The sequence below is a fragment of the Bufo bufo genome, chromosome 3 (genome assembly GCF_905171765.1).
Source record: "Bufo bufo chromosome 3, aBufBuf1.1, whole genome shotgun sequence".
Lineage (NCBI taxonomy): Eukaryota > Metazoa > Chordata > Amphibia > Anura > Bufonidae > Bufo > Bufo bufo.
The window spans coordinates 515,580,905-515,601,942 of NC_053391.1; the positions used below are offsets into that span (position 1 = coordinate 515,580,905).

Here is a 21,038-nt window from a genome sequence, read left to right on the forward strand (position 1 = left end):
ATCCAGCCATGTCTCAGTTATTCCCACTATGTCATAGTTCTCCTCACACATCACTAATTCTAGTTCCCCAGTTTTATTAGTCAGGCTTCTATCATTAGTATACATACATTTAAGAGGTTTATGTATATTTTGTACTCTACACTTCTGAGCTGTTCTAGTCTATTTCCTTTGATTGTTGCATAGTGTTCATGTAAAATCCTTGTGGTAACTATTTGACGCTCACCGTAAAGCTCAATATATAATTAATTATAGATTCAACTGATTCTGTAATCACATCTCAATGACTTTACTCACTGTATCTAATAATCAATTTAATTTGGTCCATTACTTGATTATCTATAGGGATAGTCACTTTAAGGGATGTGGATCTTGGATAACTGTGATCTTTTAAGTAAAGACATCAATCGCTAAATGAACTGTTATGTGTTTATTCAGGTTTTGATAGTATTATATTTTGTGTAAAGGTCATAAATATTAACAGTGAAAATTAAAACGGGGAACAAATGGTAATAGATATTATTTTTATAGATTGATTGCTCTTATCTTTTACAATTTTTTTTTCCATTTGTCTCCAGCTATCCATCAAAATGGCCTCTCTATGAACCAGATGTTGATGGGGTTGTCTCCAAACATTATTCCAGGTCCAAAAGAAGGGGATCTTGCTGGTCATGAAGCAGGACATGAGGCAAAAAGGATACATCTGGAGAAAGGTTGGTATTCATTTAAATATGACGATGATGATGATTTAAATAAAGAAATTACTTTTCTGGCACTCACAAGTTCTGGAAAGTACCCATAAAGTGGATGCAGTAAAATTGAGTAGATGTGGCCTCCAACTTTTAGACAGACTTCCTTATGAGAAAGAAAAATTTTACAAACTTAGGTGCCCGCTGCCTACCTATATATGCTAATAGCAGGCATATATTTGATTTCCTGATTATTCAAAATGTGCCCAATGTATTAAGAAACATGATCCTCAGGCAAAATACATTCCAACAATGTTTTTTTATTTTTTTTTCCAGTTAGACTGGGTATGAAATGTCAGTTTTAATAAATGTGGAACATAGTGATCTAAAAGTAACAACTTGTAATTGCAGTACCTCTGGGGGTTTGTCACACATTTTTTAACATGCTTATATATCATATATATGAATGTTATGTGATGTAAATCCTGCAATGAGAAGATATTGGGGGTGTTTCTTGCCTAACTTCAAGCAGACAGAGGTTTCAAGATCTGTTTATGGAACAGCCCTTTTTCTATTAAATTAAGACTGATGGATGGGTTTTGAGGCAGTGAGCTACTGGTACAGTGCTGGCAAAATTAACTATTTATGTAACTGGATAATATGCTTGAAACTTCTATTTAACTTTGATTTTGTGGTATTTAAACAATTACTTCATGAAAAATTGATGACCTGATTCCCTGAAGGGGCAGTACATCAGTTCTATATGAGATGTTATGAGTCATTCAAGCGCCACCTCCCCTTGCCCTTGCACCAGCATATTACTTTATTTAAGTACTATTTTAAAGAGCACATGTCAGGAGGATCAACCCTATTAATTGAAATGATACCCATCTTGTGAAAATCTGTTGCATTCCTGAAAAAACTATTTTTTTTTCTAAAAGCAAATAAGGGCTTCAGTGCACCAAGGGGTGGAGTCTATATCTTCAGTGTACTTGAACTCTTTGGCTTTCCAGTTCAGACTACATCCAGTAGTGCACTGAAGTCTTTATTTGCAAGAAGAATAAAAGTATTTTTTTTCTTGGGAACGGTGCAACCAGTTTTCACAAGACATGCATTATTTTAATCATCAGAATCAATCCTGCCAGTCAGCCATACAAGTATACATAGCTAAGCATATTAGGGTTGATCCTTCTGACATGTGCTCCCCTTCAATCATTTAGCATGTATGAATGGAGCATCTGAGCATTTCTAGCTCTGATGCGCCATCTTACCCTTTGCTGCATAGCGCAAGACAAGGTCTGTTTGCTTACTGTTGGTGACATACCTGGCTTTTTCTTAGTATGCTAGTTGGAGGCTTCCGCCTAGCACTGAGCCCAGTGATGTCACTGTCACTAATGGGCAGTCTTTAGCACTGCCCTAACCTGTAAAATAGCCTGGGGCAGCACTATAGTGACATCACCAGGCTCCACTGCTAGGCAGAAGCCTCCAACTAGCATACTGAGAAAAAGCCAGGTAACTCATCAGCAGTAAGCAAACAGACCTTGTCTTGCACTATGCATCAAAGGGCAAGATGGCGCATCAGAGCTAGAAATGTTCAGATGCTCCACTCATACATGCTAAATACCCATGTGAAGCCCAGTACGTCACTAGTAGTAAAGAAAAAGCCCTTGCCCTGCATGATGCAGCGCAAGGCAAGGGGGAGCATCAGAGCAAGAAATGATCCAATGCTCCACTCATACATGGTAAATGAGTGAAGGGGAGCTTATGTCTGGGTTAAGCTCTGAACCTGGACAACCCCTTTAACTAAATCTTACAAATCATTGCCAGAAGGATCACATTGACTATTATACAGTGCATTGTATTCAGCTATTTAGTGAGTTCATAAATCCAAGGCCATAACTTTTGAAAGTTTAGGAAAATCCTTCAGTATTGTTTCAACTTCGAATATACATTGCCTGATCATGTCATGAAAAATACAGTTTAAGATCTGGTGTAAATGGGGTCAGTGTAAGTAACCAAGCATGGATCCTCTGTTCATTTAACAATGCAACAAATCTAAATTCACAATCACACAAGGTGGTAAAAACAATATGTCCTCCCTCTATCCTCAACACTGCTGCTGATCCCTCCATCCTCCTCTAGAGTTGCTATGGTGCAACCCTTTTTGAATAACATGGGCACTGTACATTGCGGGTATCAATGCCTATAGATTTAGAGTAAGAATAAAATAATATCTACCATGTAGATAATAATATTTGCAATAGTATTGACCATTGTGCTACTATATATGTGATATATATAGTGACTGGCTTGATAAAGTTTTCCATCTACTATATTGGCTGAGAAAGGGGAAACCGATTTTCAACAATATGAAGTCTACAAAATTGTAGATATTTTTCTTTGCATACTTCCAAAATGATCTATCCTTTAAAATACAATTAAATACAATTTCTTGTTCAATTTCTTGTGTGGCCATCTAAAATGAAGATGTTACCAAATTGTGGTCTTATTTCCATTAATATCAAACATGTTCTTTTTCTAATTATCATGGTAAAGAAAGGAGAGAGAGCAAAAAGGTCCATTAATGGTTTCCAAACTCAATGGTTTCCAAGATAGCTCCTTCATTCTTTGTGTTTCTATTAAATCAAGTGTCATCTGTTACAGTTGTAGAATATTAAGTACAATTGTTTTAACTATTGTGAAAATGACAGATGAAGCTGCAAACCCAAACTACCTTTCATGGGATTTTAAACACTATTTTCCTCCATATGCCATCTCAATTATTATTTAGATATTACATTCCTAATGTACTGCTAAGGTTGATTAGAATTCAAGCCTCTCAAAAGCATGCACCAAAGGTCTTGGGCTGTGGAAAACATTTTTATAAAATAATCCATTAATGCAGAGGAGTGCAACTAAATTAGTTAGCAATTTGCTGAGCATGAATTAATGAACAGAGCTTCTCCCAGCTCCCAGAGTTGTAATTTTCATAATAACCTCAGACCTTTATTTGGCAGGTTGTTTAGTTTTTTCGTTTGAAGGTTTTCATTAGTCTAATGAGGACTGTGCAAGGGCGAGCAGTCAGCACAATTTACATGGGGAAGCTATCATAATAAATGAAGCAATTTGAATAACATGCAAGGGGTTTATGCAACAAGATAAGAAGAGATTGCAAAGCGAGATTTAGAGGTAACCAATACATTAGACCAACTAATAACTGAAGTAATCCCAATAAAAGGCTTAAATGAAAGGAATGAAATTAATGATATATACAAAAAACTGTAATGATATTATACAAGATGCATTAGATTAATAAAATTAATGTGTTCACTTGTTTTTAGTGCCTTCAGTCCATGCTTTGTGTATAGTGGCCTTTTTAATTAGAATTGTTCACTGATCACTTTTGCTTAGTTACATCTTCTATGGGATAAATATCATTTCTGTTGTTCTAATTCCTAATTTGTTAGGCCTTAGGCTACTTTCACACCAGCGTTAAAGTTTTCCAGTATTGAGTTCCGTCATAGGGGCTCAATACTGGAAAAAAACGCTTCAGTTTTGTCCCCATTCATCGTCAATAGGGACAAAACTGAACTGAACAGAATGGAATGCTCCAAAATGCTTTCCGTTCCGTTTAGTTGCGTTCCCAGACTGGAGAGGAAACCGCAACATGTTGTATTTTGCTTTCCGTCCTTGGGATGCGTAGCAAAACGGATCCGTCATGACCCCAATGCAAGTCAATGGGGACGGATCCATTTTCTCTGGCACAATCTGCCACAATAGAAAACAGATCCGTCCCCCATTGACTTTCAACGACGGATCCGTTTTGGCAATGTTAAAAATATGTTAAAGATAATACAACTGGATCCGTTGAAACGGATGCAGATGGTTGTTTTATCAGTAACAGAAGCGTTTTTGCTGGACTCTAAGTAGCCTTAATTGTTGAAAATATAGAATAATCCATAGCACTTTTTCTCAATGATGTCCTGTCCATACTGATGTCAGCATGGATCTACATGGGAGAATATGATCTTTTGCTATGTTTAAGGATGTTTTGAGGCCCAACAGTAATCAGTTGGATTCAGTAGTTTATAGCCAAATTTAAATATTATTGGGCAGGAATCCAGAATGCATAGATATAAATTATCGTTTGACATTGACATTGCTGATTGCTGCTATGATAGAACTTGTATTAAAATGACATAATTGCACAATGTGCCCATAGGATACTCATATTGACTTCTGTAACCATTCATTATTTGTTAGTTGTTGGTGGTTTGAAATATTGCTTGTATCAGTAAGTGCATGTTTACACATATTCATTTTCACTTTAAAATATCAAAAGTACAGTATATAGTTCAAAAGTTCTAACAGATCCAGTACATGCCAACAAGTCCTGATAGTCATGTGCTTGTGGCTTTCTCCGACCCTCCGCCATTGACATTTTTTCCCAAATAAATTAGCAGTTGGAGGGCAGAAAAAATCTGGTGATTATGAGTATACATGGCTCATCGGCATGCGTTGGAGCAGTTCAAAACAAGATTTTAGCAAAATGACTGATTAAATTAATGAAAGTGACCTAGCATTTAGCTAAGGGGATCTGTCACTAGTTTATGTTGCCTTTAGTTAGATGGTGACAGATTCCTTTTAACTTTTAAAACATATAAATTATGTCCAGTTTGTTGTATAGTACAGTATTAGTTATACACATACAGTGATTAGTAATTTAGAACTTGAGAATTTGAGTCATAATTGTGGCCTTTCAATGTTTTATAATTTTTAATGGATACTAAGTATAATTTAAAATTTAAGATATTTATATTTTGATGATATGATATAGTGATGTCTATTTTGTATGGCAAACCATAGTTTACCAAAATTAGAGATGAGTGAAACTGCAAAAATTCATCTTACAAAAAAATTGCCATTGGAATCCAAATTTTAGCCTCCACTACTAACATGATTCAGTTATAGAAGAACATTTTTAATACTACATCTGGTGATTATTTTTTTTTACAGTTTCTATAGTCGCTGGAGTATAGATTGTTAAACAATTGCCGGCAAGGGTCAGGAAAAAAAAAATCTTTCTGTTTTTTGTGAATTGGGTCTCTGCCATTAAATTTGTGGTTTTTGCCTTGTTCTAAATTAACTTGGGCGTGTAAGTATTAAATGGTTGAACCTGATGGACTTAGTCAACCATGTATATAACTATGTAACTAAGATATTGCAAATGCTTTTACAGAATTGGTTCTGCTTGTTTATGGCATAATTCTTTAGTTGAATTTCTGTAGTGCTTTTTGTAGGCCATAGGATTTGTACTACATAATGCAACTGTTCTATGTGAAAGGTCGACTAGGCTGCTAATCTCTTAATCATGTAAACTGTTATATAGGTATGTGTTAACAGAAAATGTGTGGTTTTACAGTGCTGGTATGTAAGTAACAAGTTGTTAATTAACAAGTGCAATTATTGCCTTGGCAATCATTGAACCAGATCCTTAAATCAATGTATGACTCATAAATAATCAACCCTAATGGCCATTTTTATTTTTACAGCTGGATAATAATGTATTCATACAGCAGCTGCCACCTTGATTTCCTTCCTACTGTATGTGCTAAGAACTTTGGTTTTATGTGTTTTTAAAAGACATCTTATTTGTCTCTTTGATTAGCTGGAAATGTTTAATGAGCTTAGAAGTTGACATCTTCATGTAAGATGCCTCTAATTTGTTTCATTTGAGCCTGATGGGTGTTTCATTACTAAGAAATTCTAGGTTATTGGATCATCATAGAACAGTATACATGTTACAAGATAAGGCTACTTTCACACTTGCGTTCAGAGCGGATCCGTCTGGTGTCTGCACAGACAGATCCGCTCCTATAATGCAGACGTTTGGATCCGTTCAGAACGGATCCGTCTGCATTATAGTTTAGAAAAAATTCTAAGTGTGAAAGTAGTTCAGACGGATCCGAACACTAGTGTGAAAGTAGCCTAAAATGTTGACATAATATATGCTACTAGAGCTTTGCTATTAGTCATTGTTACTGTATCTCTGCCTGGTTTTCCAGTAACAAATGTTGGGTTGAAACATGTAATTATCTAGCCACTGTTATTTATTTTTGTAAAGAATATCTTGTACCCATACCCCTTTAATGTTATCCGATTACTCATTTGGCCGATAGCTACCTCTCCCAAACCTCTCATACACATATACACTTAAACTTTGGCCAAGTGTCTATGTATTTTTTAAAGGGGAGAATGGGAAAAGCTGCTGTCATACACCTTTGGCAGTGACTGATCTCCCAGATGAACAATAGGATTGGGTGTTGGGCGTCATCTATCAGGGGAGAGTCTGGAGGTCCCCATATGAATTACATTGTCAGCAAGGTCTTCAAAAAAATAACATGATCAGTCAACAATACTATTATTTATACTAGAAACACAAAGAAAAGGAGCTCATAGTACCAAAAGAATAATATAATTTATTAGAGCATGATTAAAATTACATGAAATGAAAAAGACAAATGGATGTGATGCCGTTAAACAAGATAAAATAAGAGCAGAGGACAGAAAAAGAAAAGAGCCACCCTGGGAGGGAGCACACGGATCGAAAAATACGATATATCTATAAGGCATGGGAAAATACTGGGTACAGTGCCCGACCCATGCAGTAGTATAATGAAACCAATGAATGCCAGGTGAGACAGTGGTCAACACATACACTCCCACATAGCGGTAAACGGTGTGCAGAAACAAATGCAAGATGGAAATATGCTGCAAACCAACCAATGTAGGACCCGGTGTATATAAACAACAAGGTCATGTAGCCTGAGGAGAGTAGAAGAGGACCAGAGCTCACCTAAGACGGATCGTGTGCAGAGAATCCCAGGGTGGCGCTACCCCAACGCGCGTTTCGGCGTGCCTTCGTCAGGGCCTACCCCCTGACGAAGGCACGCCGAAACGCGCGTTGGGGTAGCGCCACCCTGTGTTTCTCTGCACACGATCCGTCTTAGGTGAGCTCTGGTCCTCTTCTACTCTCCTCAGGCTACATGACCTTGTTGTTTATATACACCGGGTCCTACATTGGTTGGTTTGCAGCATATTTCCATCTTGCATTTATTTCTGCACACCGTTTACCGCTATGTGGGAGTGTATGTGTTGACCACTGTCTCACCTGGCATTTATTGGTTTCATTATTCTACTGCATGGGTCGGGCACTGTACCCAGTATTTTCCCATTATTCTACTGGGGGCCGGGAATAGCGGCGGGGCGGTGCAGTCAGTGTACTATAGCCCCGCCGCTCCGGTATAGTAATATAAAATGTCTTATTCAATTAAAATTTATTACATATGCCCCCTCACTCCTAAATAGGTTCTGTACAATGCCGGCAGGCAGGCCGGGCGGGCGGCAGCGTAACTCCCTGATGTCACGTGTCTGCGCCGCCTACTTTATGAATGAAGCAGGCGGCGCAGGCAAGTGACGTCAGTGAGTGACGCGCCGGCTGCCCGGCCTGCCTGCCGGCATTGTACAGAACCTATTAGGAATAGGATGTAAGGTACTATTAGGAATTTAGGAGTGAGGGGGCATATGTAATAAATTTTAATTGAATAAGACATTTTATATTTGTATACTGGGGGGGCGGCGGTGCGGGGGGGGGCTGATCCGTGGATGGCACAGTTAAGGGGTGGGGGGGTCTGTGGATGGCACTGTTATGGGCTGGGGGGTCTGTGGATGGCACTGTTATGGGGTGGGGGGTCTGTGGTTGGCACATATATAACAGTGCCAGCCAAAGATCCCCCTGTAACAGTGCCATCCACAGATCCCCCCTGTAACAGTGCCAGCCACAGATCCCCCCCTGTAACAGTGCCAGCGACAGATCCCCCCTGTAACAGTGCCAGCCACAGATCCCCCCTGTAACAGTGCCAGCCACAGATCCCCCCTGTAACAGTGTCCGTCATCCACAGATCCCCCCTGTAACAGTGTCCGTCATCCACAGATCCCCCCTGTAACAGTGTCCGTCATCCACAGATCCCCCCATAACAGTGTCCATCATCCACAGATCCCCCATAACAGTGTCCATCATCCACAGATCCCCCCCATAACAGTGTCCGTCATCCACAGATCTTCCCCATAACAGTGTCCGTCATCCACAGATCCCCCATAACAGTGTCCGTCATCCACAGATCCCCCCATAACAGTGTCCGTCATCCACAGATCCCCCCATAACAGTGTCCTTCACAGATCCCCAGTAATAGTGCCATCCACAGACCACCATTAGTTCCAAACCCACCAAAAGCACACCTTTTGGTTAAAAATATTTTTTTTCTTATTTTCCTCCCCAAAAACCTAGGTGCGTCTTATGGGCCGGTGCGTCTTATAGGGCGAAAAATACGGTACATGCAAGTGAGCCTGTCATCAGACTGGTGATGTCAGAGATGACTTTTGTTTTCTGTCATGAGTGGGCTACTAGTAGATAAAAGTCATTGTCACAATGCCCAATTTAATATAACATAGTAACATAGTATATAAGGCCGAAAAATGACATTTGTCAATCCAGTTCGGCCTGTTATCCTGCAAGTTGATCCAGAGGAAGGCAAAAAAAAAAAACTGTGAGATAGAAGCCAATTTTCCCCACTTAAGGGGAAAAAAATTCCTTCCCGACTCCAATCAGGCAATCAGATAACTCCCTGGATCAACGATCCCTCTCTAGTAGCTATAGCCTGTAATATTATTACACTCCAGAAATACATCCAGGACCCTCTTGAACTCTTTTAGTGAACTCACCATCACCACCTAATTAGGCAGAGAGTTCCATCGTCTAACTGCTCTTACCGTAAAGAATCCTCTTCTATGTTTGTGTACAAACCTTCGTTCCTCCAGATGCAGAGGATGTCCTCTTGTCACAGTTACAGTCCTGGGGATAAATAGATGATGGGAGAGATCTCTGTACTTACCTCTGATATATTTATACATAGTAATTAGATCTCCCCTCAGTCATCTTTTTTCTAAAGTGAATAACCCTAATGTTGATCATCTTTCAGGGTACTGTAGTCCCCCCATTCCAGTTATTACTTTAGTTGCCCTCCTCTTCAGCTCTGCTATGTCTGCCTTGTTCACTGGAGCCTAGAACTGTACACAGTACTCCATGTGTGGTCTGACTAGTGATTTGTAAAGTGGTAGGACTATGTTCTCATCACGGGCATCTATGCCCCTTTTGATGCAATCCATTATCTTATTGGCCTTGGCAGCAGCTGCCTGACACTGGTTTTTACAGCTTAGTTTGCTGTTTACTAAAAGTCCTAGGTCCTTTTCCATGTCAGTGTTACCCAGTGTTTTACTATTTAGTATTTACATGTGACATTATTTCTTCCCATGTGCATAACTTTACATTTGTCAGTGTTAAACCTCATCTGCCACTTATCTGCCCAAGCATCCAATACAGTAGAGAAATTTTTTTTTTTTAATAGCTTTGCTTTCTCCTCATTGCTCTCTGCAATTCATCTCTTGGTCTCTAGTTTGGCTACTTTTATTTGTTTTTTTACATATTATATATTTTTTCCTTATAGTTTTTCAGTGCTTCCTCTCAACCCTTCTGTTTTAGTGATTTAAATTCTTTCTTTTTGTCATTTATTGCTTTCTTTACAGTTCTATTTATCCACATTATTTTTTTCTTGCTCCTTAACCTTTTATTTTCATAAGCTATGTAACTCTGACAATTAGATTTTAGGATGCTTTTAAAAATATCCCATTTTGTGGCTGTATTTTTATTTTTGAGGACTTTGTCCCAGTTAGTTAGGCCTATGGCCTCTCTTAGTTGGCTAAATTTTGCTTATTTGAAGTTTGGTATTTTTGTTCCTCCCTGAAGGAACACTCTTTTAAATGTTAATTGGAAGGTTATTCTGTGGACTCTGGTATATTAGGTGGTTTATAATAAACTCCTATTAGTAATTTATTATTGTTTTTGACTCCATGTATTTCTACCCACAGTGACTCCACATGTTCATGTCCTTCACTTATATCTTCCCGGACTGTGGGCTTTAGACAGAATTTTACATAAAGGCAGACCCCCCCTCCCTTCCCCTCTCTGGTTTTGGCGATCCTTTGGAAACAGACTGTAACCCTGTACATTAACCGACCAGTCATAGCTATTATCCAGCCATGTCTTCAATTTATCCATGGACAAAATGAGTGATATGTCTGCCAAACTCGATGGTCATAATAATGACAGAAATGTGAATGAGCATCTGTTAATTTCTTCTGAATTGTAGAGTAAATGTATGGGCTCAAACTTTTGGTTTTAATTTTGCCAACTGCTTACACAGTTGAAACCAAAAGTTTACATACACTGTATGCATGTTTTTCTCAATATCTGATATGAAATCAGAATAAACCTTTCCTATTTTTGGTCAATTAGGATTACCATGATTATTAATATTTGTCAAATGCCAGAATAATGAGAGAGAGAATGTTTTAAGGCATTTTTATAACTTTCTGCAATGTCAAAAGTTTATATACACTAAGATTACTATTCATTTAATCAATTCTGGACTGCCAGTACGATGATGTCATGTGTTTGGAAGCTTCTGTTAGATTTGTTGGCAACATCTGAGTGAATTAGAGACAAACCTGTGGATGTATTTAAATGCACACCTGAAACACATACTGCTACTTTGTGTAGCATCATGGGAAAGTCTAAAGAAATCAGCCAAGATATGAGAAAGAGAATTGTGGACTTGCACAAGTCTGGCTCAACCTTGGGTGCAATTTCAAGATACCTGAAGGTGCCTCGTTAATCTGTACAAACCATTATACGCAAATACAAATACATTTTTAAAGACATGTTCTGTGGTCTGAAAAAACTAAAATTGAACTTTTTGGCCATAATAACCATCGTTACGTTTGGAGGAAAAAGGGAGAAGCTTGGAAGCCTAAGAACACCATCCCAACTGTGAAACACGGGGGTGGCAGCATCATGCTGTGGGGTTGTTTTGCTGCAGGAGGGACTGGTGCACTTCACAAAATAGATGGCATTATGAGGAAAGAAGATTATGTGGAAATACTGAAGCAACATCTCAAGACATCAGCCAGAAAGTTAAAGCTTGGGCGGAAATGGGTCTTTTAAATGGACAATGACCCAAAGCATACTGCCAAACTGGTTACAAAGTGGCTCAAGGATAACAAAGTCAATGTTTTGGAGTGGCCATCACAAAGCCCTGATCTCAATCCTATTGAAAATTTATGGGCAAAGTTGAAAAGGCAGGTGCGAGCAAGGTGACCTGCAAACATGGCTCAGTTACACCAGTTTTGTCAGGAGTGATGGGCCCAAATTACAACCAACTATTGTGAGAAGCTTGTGGAAGGATAGCCAAAATGTTTTACCCAAGTCATACAGTTTAAGGGCAATGGTACCAAATATTAATGATATATGTATGTAAACTTTTGAATTTAAGGAAAGTAATAAAAATTGCTTAAAACATTCTCTCTCATTATTCTGACATTTGGCAAATAATAATAATTATGGTAATCCTAATTGACCAAAAACAGGAAAGGTTTATTCTGATTTCATGTCAGATATTGAGAAAAACATGCATATCTGTATTTTTATATTGTGTATGTAAACTTCTGGTTTCAACTGTATGTTATATGAACAAAGAGTTGTCTCACCCCTTAGATGGTGAAAAATGTGTGTGTATGGCCAGTTCATCTTCTTTTTTATAGAGTAAGGCTACTTTCACACTAGCGTTCGGGGCTCCGCTTGTGAGTTCCGTTTGAAGGGGCTCACAAGCGGCCCCGAACGGATCCGTCCAGCCCTAATGCATTCTGAATGGATGCGGATCCGCTCAGAATGCATCAGTCTGGCTCCGTTTGTCCTCCGCTCCGCTCAGCAGGCGGACACCTGAACGCAGCTTGCAGCGTTCAGGTGTCCGCCTGGCCGTGCGGAGGCAAACGGATCCGTCCAGACTTACAATGTAAGTCAATGGGGACGGATCCGTTTGAAGTTGACACAGTATGGCTCAATTTTCAAACGGATCCGTCTCCCATTGACTTTCAATGTAAAGTCAAAACGGATCCGTTTGCATTATCATGAACAAAAAAAAAAATATATATATTTATTTTTTTTTTTTTCTGTACATGGTAATGCAAACGGATCCGTTCTGAACGGATCTAAACGTTTGCATTATAGGTGCGGATCCGTCTGGGCACATACCAGACGGATCCGACCTAAACGCAGGTGTGAAAGTAGCCTAATATTTACTTATATTATCTTTTTTATATTATGTCAGAAAAGTAATTCACAAACCTTTTGGCCTAGATGGTTACCAAAGAGGGGCTATAGAACTCTTTTAACCACTTCCCATCTGGGCCCTTTGCCCCCTTCCTGACCAGGCCAAATTTTGCAAAACTGACATATCTCACTTTATGTGGTAATAACTTTGGAACGCCTTTATTTATCCAAGTCATTCAGAGATTGTTTTCTCGTGACACATTGTACTTCATGATAGTCATAAATTTGAGTCAAAATATTTCACCTTTATTTATGAAAAAATCCCAAATTTACCCAAAAATTTGAAAAATTCGCAATTTTCTAAATTTCAATTTCTCTGCTTTTAAAACAGAAAGTGATACCTCATAAAATATTTATTATTTAACATTCCCCATATGTCTACTTTATGTTGGCATCATTTTGGAAATGTCATTTTATTTTTTTAGGACGTTAGAAGGCTTAGAAGTTTAGAAGCAATTCTTCAAATTTTTCAGAAAATTGCCAAAACCCACTTTATAAGGACCAGTTCAGGTCTGAAGTCACTTTGTGGGGCCTACATAGTGGATACCCCCATAAATGACCCCATTGTAGAAACTACACCCCTCAAGGTATTCAAAACCGATTTTACAAACTTTGTTAACCCTTTAGGCGTTCCACAAGAATTAAAGGAAAATGGAGATCAAATTTTTAAATTTCACTTTTTTGGCAGATTTTCCATTTTAATCAATTTTTTTCTCTAACACATCGATGGTTAACAGCCAAACAAAACTCAATATTTATTACCCAGATTCTGCGGTTTACAGAAACACCCCACATGTGGTCGTAAACTGCTGTATGGGCACACGGCAGGGCGCAGAAGGAAAGGAACTCCACATGGTTTTTAGATGCCATGTCCCATTTGAAGCCCCCTGATGCACCCTTACAGTAGAAACTCCCAAGAAGTGACCCCATTTTGGAAACTAGGGGATAAGGTGCCAGTTTTATTAGTACTATTTTTGGGTACATATGATTTTTTGATCATTCAATATAACACTTTATGGGGCAAGGTGACCAAAAAATTGGTTGTTTTAGCACAGTTTCTATTTATTTATTTTTACAGCGTTCACCTTAGGGGTTCAGTCAAGTGACATTTTTATAGAGCAGATTGTTACGGACGTGGCGATACCTAATATGTATACTTTTTCTCATTTATTAAAGTTTTACACAATAATAGCATTTTTGAAACCAAAAAATTATGTTTTAATGTGTCCATGTTCTGAGAGCTATAGTTTTTTTATTTTTTGAGAGATTTTCTTATGTAGGGGCTCATTTTTTGCGGGATGAGGTGACGGTTTTATTGGTACCATTTTGTGGGACATACGCGTTTTTGATCACTTGGTGTTGCACCTTTTGTGATGCAAGGTGACAAAAATAGCTTGTTTTGACACAGTTTTTTTTTTTTTTTTTTTTACAGTGTTCACCCGAGGGGTTAGGTCATGTGATATTTTTATAGAGCTGGTTTTTACGGACGCGGCAATACCTAATATGTATACTTTTTTTTATTTGTTTCACTTTAACACAATAATAGCATTTTTGAAACCAAAAAAATGATGTTTTAGTGTCTCCATGTTCTAAGAGCTATAGTTTTTTTATTTTTTGAGAGATTTTCTTATGTAGGGGCTCATTTTTTGCGGGATGAGGTGACGGTTTTATTGGTACCATTTTGTGGGACATACGCGTTTTTGATCACTTGGTGTTGCACCTTTTGTGATGCAAGGTGACAAAAATTGCTTGTTTTGACACAGTTTTTTTTTCTTATTTTTTACGGTGTTCATCCGAGGGGTTAGGTCATGTGATATTTTTATAGAGCTGGTTTTTACGGACGCGGCAATACTAAATATGTCTATTTTATTTTATTTTTTCTATTTTTAATTTTTTTTTTTATTCCTAACTTGGGAACTTTTTTTTTTTTTACATGTGAAACTTTATTTTATTTTATTTTTTCAACCCTTTATTTTTTTATTTTTTTTTTTACACTTTTCGTCCCCCATAAGGTCATACAAGACCTCTGGGGGACATTTGCTTCACTTTTTCTTTTTTTTTTCACAGTTGATTTCTCCTGTAACTGGGGCTGACATAGTAGCCCCAGTTACAGGACAAATGCACCCCTAGAGAGGCTGTACAGCAGCAATCCTGCGCTGTACAGCCTCACAGCAGGGCTGATCGAGGTCTCTGAGAGACCTCACACAGCCCCTGCACTCTCCGGTCACGGCGGTCACATGATCGCCGGGCCGGAACAGGAAGCGCACAGCGCTTCCTGCTCTGCAGACACAGCGCTCGGTGAGCGCTGTGTCTGCAGCGATCGTGAAGGCAGGGACACCTGGGCACTGTCCCTGCCTTGTCTTAGGGTTGCCCTGCTGTCACTGACAGCGGGCAACCCGATCAGCAGCTGCACGATTAGCGTGCAGCTGCTATTTCTGACAGGACGTTTTAAAACGTGCTGTCAGAAATAGACGTCCACCCATAGGACGTGAGGCGGTTAAGTACATGATGCACATATGAAAATTAAGGAGTAAAATGTTCTAATCAAAGCACTCTTAAATGCAATATCGCTGTGGTACAAATGTATGGATAGATATTGAGGGCATGTAAAGATTTTGGTCACTTGCAAATTGAGTCAAATAAAGTCAAATACCGTAGTAATCAAGGACTACAAAATGATGGAAGGTACATTTTAAATGGATAATGTAGTAATAAACAAAATCAATTCATTAGTTATCACATAATATCACAATAATAGATATGAGATAGATAGATAGATAGATAGATAGATAGATAGATAGATAGATAGATAGATAGATAGATAGATAGATATGAGATAGATAGATTCTAGTTTATAAGGTTAGAATCTAACCTCTGGACATGTGATAAAATCATTCATATAATACTTTGTCCCGTATCGCTTTTTCCTATATTGACATTTGAGCTCCTGCTGCTACTTGCTGCAACAATATTCCCTAAATAATATCTTTCTGAAGAAATACGTGACAAAAGGCATTTGTAATTATATTTACTTGTGAGAGATTATAGTTTATAGCTGAACCATGAGAGGCATCCTGTCATTTTCAGAACCCACTAAATGTGACAGAATCTATTTTTCTGCCAACTTGTGAAGACCAGGCAGAAAGCAAATTTGCTGTGGTCAGCTAAGTGTAACCACTGAGCAGGAAAGTGAATTTAATAATGCATTATTGTTCTTCACTGAAGGTGAACTGTAACTGTGTCTTTGTTACAGAGGATTTTTCCTTTGCCTCGCTTTCCACATACTGTTAGGATTATCTGATTAAAAGTGTCTAAAGCCTGACAACATGCTATTTAGCCTTGTTAAGTAACAGTCATACAGTATAAGTGTTTGTAACATATGGACTTTGTGTATTGTATGTAAAGATTAGACGGCCTTATCTTAACTCCTGTTGATAGTAATGTGAGTTAACAAGATGCATTTAGTAGACATGCTAAAATGGAAGGTCTAGCAAAATATTGCCTGAGGGACAAATCCATCTCTTTGAAAGAATTTGCTGACCAAGGTGATCCTGAGCAAATGTACATGGTTTCAAATTTGTCTTTTACAATTTAAAAATGTAAGCTTTGAAATATACTTTTTAAATGGAGCTCATAGTAAGAATATGGACACATTCAAATACAGATTGCTTTCCTTTTTCTTTCTTTCTCCTGGCCTTCTAGTAATATAGATATAATTTAAACCCCTGATTACTCTGGGGTTGCTATGGCAGGATCAACAGAATTGTCATGTGACATCCAGTCATAAGGAGACATTCATAAAAGTAGAGCTTAGATGGCTCTAAAGTGACATTTCTCTTTGATCACTTCATTATCTGCCATTTTCCATTTTTACGTTTCCGTTTTTCACTCTGCATTACCTTCCTGCCTTTTATTTTTTTTATTTTTTTGTTCACATAGACATATGATGGGCTTGTTTTTGCAGGCATCAGTTATACGTTCTAATGGCATCATTTAATATTGCATACGGTGTAATGGAAAGCTAGAAAAAAAATCCAAAAGAGGTGGAATATAAAAAATATATATAAAAATCCACCATAGTTCAATGAGTTTTGTGTTTACGGCCTTCCCAATGCCGTATCAGCAGTCATCTCATTATCATCACAATCAGGATATCAATGACAGATATGACGTACATATTCCGATAACACAGGATCCTCCATTCACACCATTATCACATTTTATCTACTCCATCCATGTACAGTAAGTGACCTTTGCACAGGTCACAGAGCATGCCTAGATAACTCTTCCATAGACGATAGTGAGTATCTTCCAGTATATTGTGTCTATGCTCCATGGAGGCTGCTGTAAAGTATGCTGTTAAGGTGGAATTAGTGATGAGCAAAATTTTCAAAAATTCCATTTGGCTGCTTTGCCAAAGTTGGACAGGAAATTCGATTAGTTATGAGTTATTTGTAATGAATCGCATTCCATTGTATGGAGTGGGCATAATGATGGGCAACAGCGATCACACTGCCCCTGTCATTTAACCCTTCAGATGTCGCATTTGACGCTTATCGTAGCATCTGAGAGTCACATTCAGCCTATCAGGGGCTTTATCATGGGTTAAAAAAAAAAAAAAACATACCTCATCTATTTGATCGCGGAGAGTACCTCATGGTAAAGTGCATTGAAGAAAATGCCTCAATTCTGGGGTGTGCTGACATCAACACGTGATGATGACATCACTGCGCCTGCCCAGCTTGATGACGTGGTGATGTCACATGTCAGCGCGCTTGAGAATTGCCACATTTACTTCAATGAAGATGGCTGCAACAGGAGGTGAGTATGTTTTTTTTTACATCCATTTCAAGAAACATTGATTCGTTACCACAAAGTGACAAGAAATTCGGCAAATCAAATATTTTCAGAAATTCGGATCGAATTCGACTTTGTTAACTTCGATTCACTCAACACTAAAGGGAATCTGTCACCAACGACCTCCCTAGCAAACATTTTACCATACTCTAGCTGTGGTTCACCTGATTAAAATGCAGGTTTTTTTTCATCCGAGGCTCCGTTACAGAGTTATGATACTTTTTCCTTATATGTAGATTAGGCCTTTGGTGCAATGATGACCTCACCATTGCACTTGTTGAATCTAACTCTGCTTCTTTCATGGCCAGCACCTCCCTGGCTGCTTTAATTAACAGGCCAAGGCAGTGGCAAAGCAGCCAGAGAATGAACTGGCACAGAAAGGAGCAGAGCTTGGGTGCAGCAAGGGTAAAGGTGACACCCTCCTTGCACCAAAGACACCTAATTTGCATAATAGGAAAAATGATCATACCTCGGGAACACAGCCTCAGGAAGCAAGAGCCACAGCTATGTGTCTATGCAAACAAGGAGGTCGCTGGTGACAGATTAACTCTTAACAACAGCAAAGACAAATTGGCCGCCCTGATAATCATGTTCATTTAATATAATAAATGATCTACAATTAGAGAAGAAAACCAGATTAGAAAAAAAAAAAAGATATGTATCGCAATCTAGTTTTTAGTAGCAGAAAAATTATACATAGATGGCAGATTCGCTTTAACATCTTTTCAGTACCACGTGAGTCACTAAATTAAGTGGAAGATTCTTTATGAGGAACCTGAGCAAGCTGAATCTTAGCAGGGCTGGTGTCAGCACCCACCAAGGTCAGGCAAGTGGTGGGGCCACTGGAGAGAAAAGGGCCCTCTGATGTTCTGTATTCTCATGTCCTGTGTAATTTCTCTATAACAGGATTGTAGGAGAAACTACTCAGGTTTTTAGCTGAGAAAAAATTGCTTTTCTATTTATGATTCCTACATGTGTTGAGATTTTTTGCCTGGTTAGCAGTGCCCCCCTGTTTTAAAATTACAGAGCGGTCAGTAAGATACCAACATGGAGTAAATATGTTTATATTGTTATGTATTTAATATTTGTGTATTGTGACCATCATTTGATCCAGATATGTTATGGCCACAGATTGTCTTTAAGATAACATGGAACGCCTACTGCAGTCTACAGATGACACTTTGTAATGCCCAAAACAAATTCAGGTCTGTCTGTCTATCTATCTAATATCTATCAATCTATCTATCTAATATCTATCAATCTATCTATCTAATATCTATCGAATCTATTTTTCTATCATCTATCTATCTGTTGTGTGTTGGGGTCAAGCATCTACAGTTGTGTTCAAAATTATTCAACCCCCACTGAAATTGAGTGTTTTGGCCAGTTTGACATTGATTTTGATCATTTCAGTCATCTTGTTTACAATTAAATCAAACAGGCACTTTTAAGTCAGACAAATATAACATAACATTTATAATGAAATAACCACAAATGTATTTTCTGTGCTCACATCATTATCAGTTTTATTCAACCCCCAAGTGACATTCAATCTTAGTACAACATCCTTTTCCAGTTATAACAGCGTGAAGCATAGCTTGACACAAGTGTCTTGCAGCGATCTACGGGTATCTTCGCCCATTCTTCATGGGTAAAAGCCTCCAGTTCAGTCACATTCTTAGGCTTGCGCGCTGCAACTGCTTTCTTTAAGTCCCACCAGAGGTTCTCAATCGGATTTAAGTATGGTGACTGCGATGGCCACTTCAAAATGTTCCAGCCTTTAATCAGCAACCATGCTCTAGTGGACTTGGAGGTATGCTTGGGATCATTGTCCTGTTGAAAGGTCCAACGTCTCCCAAGCCTCAGGTTTGTGACGGACTGCATCACATTTTCATCCAATATCTCCTGGTACTGAAGAGAATTCATGGTAGCTTGCACACGCTGAAGCTTCCCTGTACCTGTAGAAGCAAAACAGCCCCAAAGCATGATTGACCCCCTGCCATGCTTCACAGTAGGCAAGGTGTTCTTTTCTTCATAGGCCTCTGGTGTTCTTCCTCCTCCAAACATAGCGTTGATCCATGGGCCCAAACTGTTCTAATTTTGTTTCATCAGTCCACAGAACACTATCCCAAAACTTTAGTGGTTTGTCCACATGACTTTTGGCATACTGCAGTAGACTCTTCTTATTCTTTGGAGACAGCAAGGGGGTGCGCCTGGGAGTTCTGGCATGGAGGCCTTCATTACGCAGTGTGCGCCTTATTGTCTGAGCTGAAACTTCAGTACCCACATCTGAGAAATCTTTTTTCAGTTCCTCAGCAGTCACAAGGGGACTTTTCTCCACTTTGCGCTTCAGGTAGCGCACAGCAGTCAAAGTCAGCATCTTCTTTCTGCCACGACCAGGTAGCATTTCAACAGTGCCCTTTGCCTTGAATTTGCGAATGATGCTTCCTATGGTGTCTCTTGGTATGTTTAACATCTTTGCAATCTTCTTATAGCCATTGCCCTTCCTGTGAAGAGAAATCACCTCTTCTCTTGTCTTCCTGGACCATTCTCTTGACTTCACCATGTTTGTAAACACACCAGTAAATGTCTAGAAGGAGCTGAGTATCACAGTCCTTTTAAATCTGCCTAATTGGTGCTTATTATGCTTGATTGCTGCTCCTTGACATCCACAGGTGTTTTCAATACCTGATCGAAAACACTTGAATGAACCTCTGTGCTTAAGAGTGGTAGTCTTTAAGGGGTTGAATAATTGTGTCAATGAAGAAATCACAAAAAAAACATTTAATACTGTATTACAAAAACAATTGATGTCATTTTAGTTGCATTTGGTTCTTTAAAAAGTCCTTGAAAGATTTCATTCTGAGCTGTACACTAAATTCCCTAAAACCCTTTACAGCATTGGGGGTTGAATAATTTTGAACACAACTGTATATGGCAACCAATGACTTTCCAGGGAATCACCCCAGCCACACAACTATCTCTGCCTTTGAGTCTGTGTGAGAAAAGCACATTACAAATGTTTGTCACTATCTATCTGTCTATCTATCTATCTATCTATCTATCTATCTATCTATCTATCTATCTATTGCTATCTCTCTATGGATCCCTCTGTCTTTACTTATATACATACACATTGCCAAATACTCAATTTCAATTGTTTGCACAGACAAATAAAGCCTACAGGGATCCTCATGAAAGTAATTTTCTTT

The 21,038-nt window shown here is 38.5% G+C and overlaps 1 protein-coding gene across 9 annotated transcripts in view; it reads left to right on the top strand.

Moving 5' to 3' along the window:
• Positions 1-21,038, top strand: part of DACH1 (dachshund family transcription factor 1) — a 395,668-nt gene that overhangs the window by 297,574 nt on the left and 77,056 nt on the right. For all 9 annotated transcript variants that reach the window (XM_040425367.1, XM_040425366.1, XM_040425368.1 and 6 more), the window contains one exon: positions 576-710. In XM_040425367.1, coding sequence (XP_040281301.1) covers positions 576-710 — 135 coding nt within the window. The remainder of the gene's footprint in view (positions 1-575; positions 711-21,038) is intronic.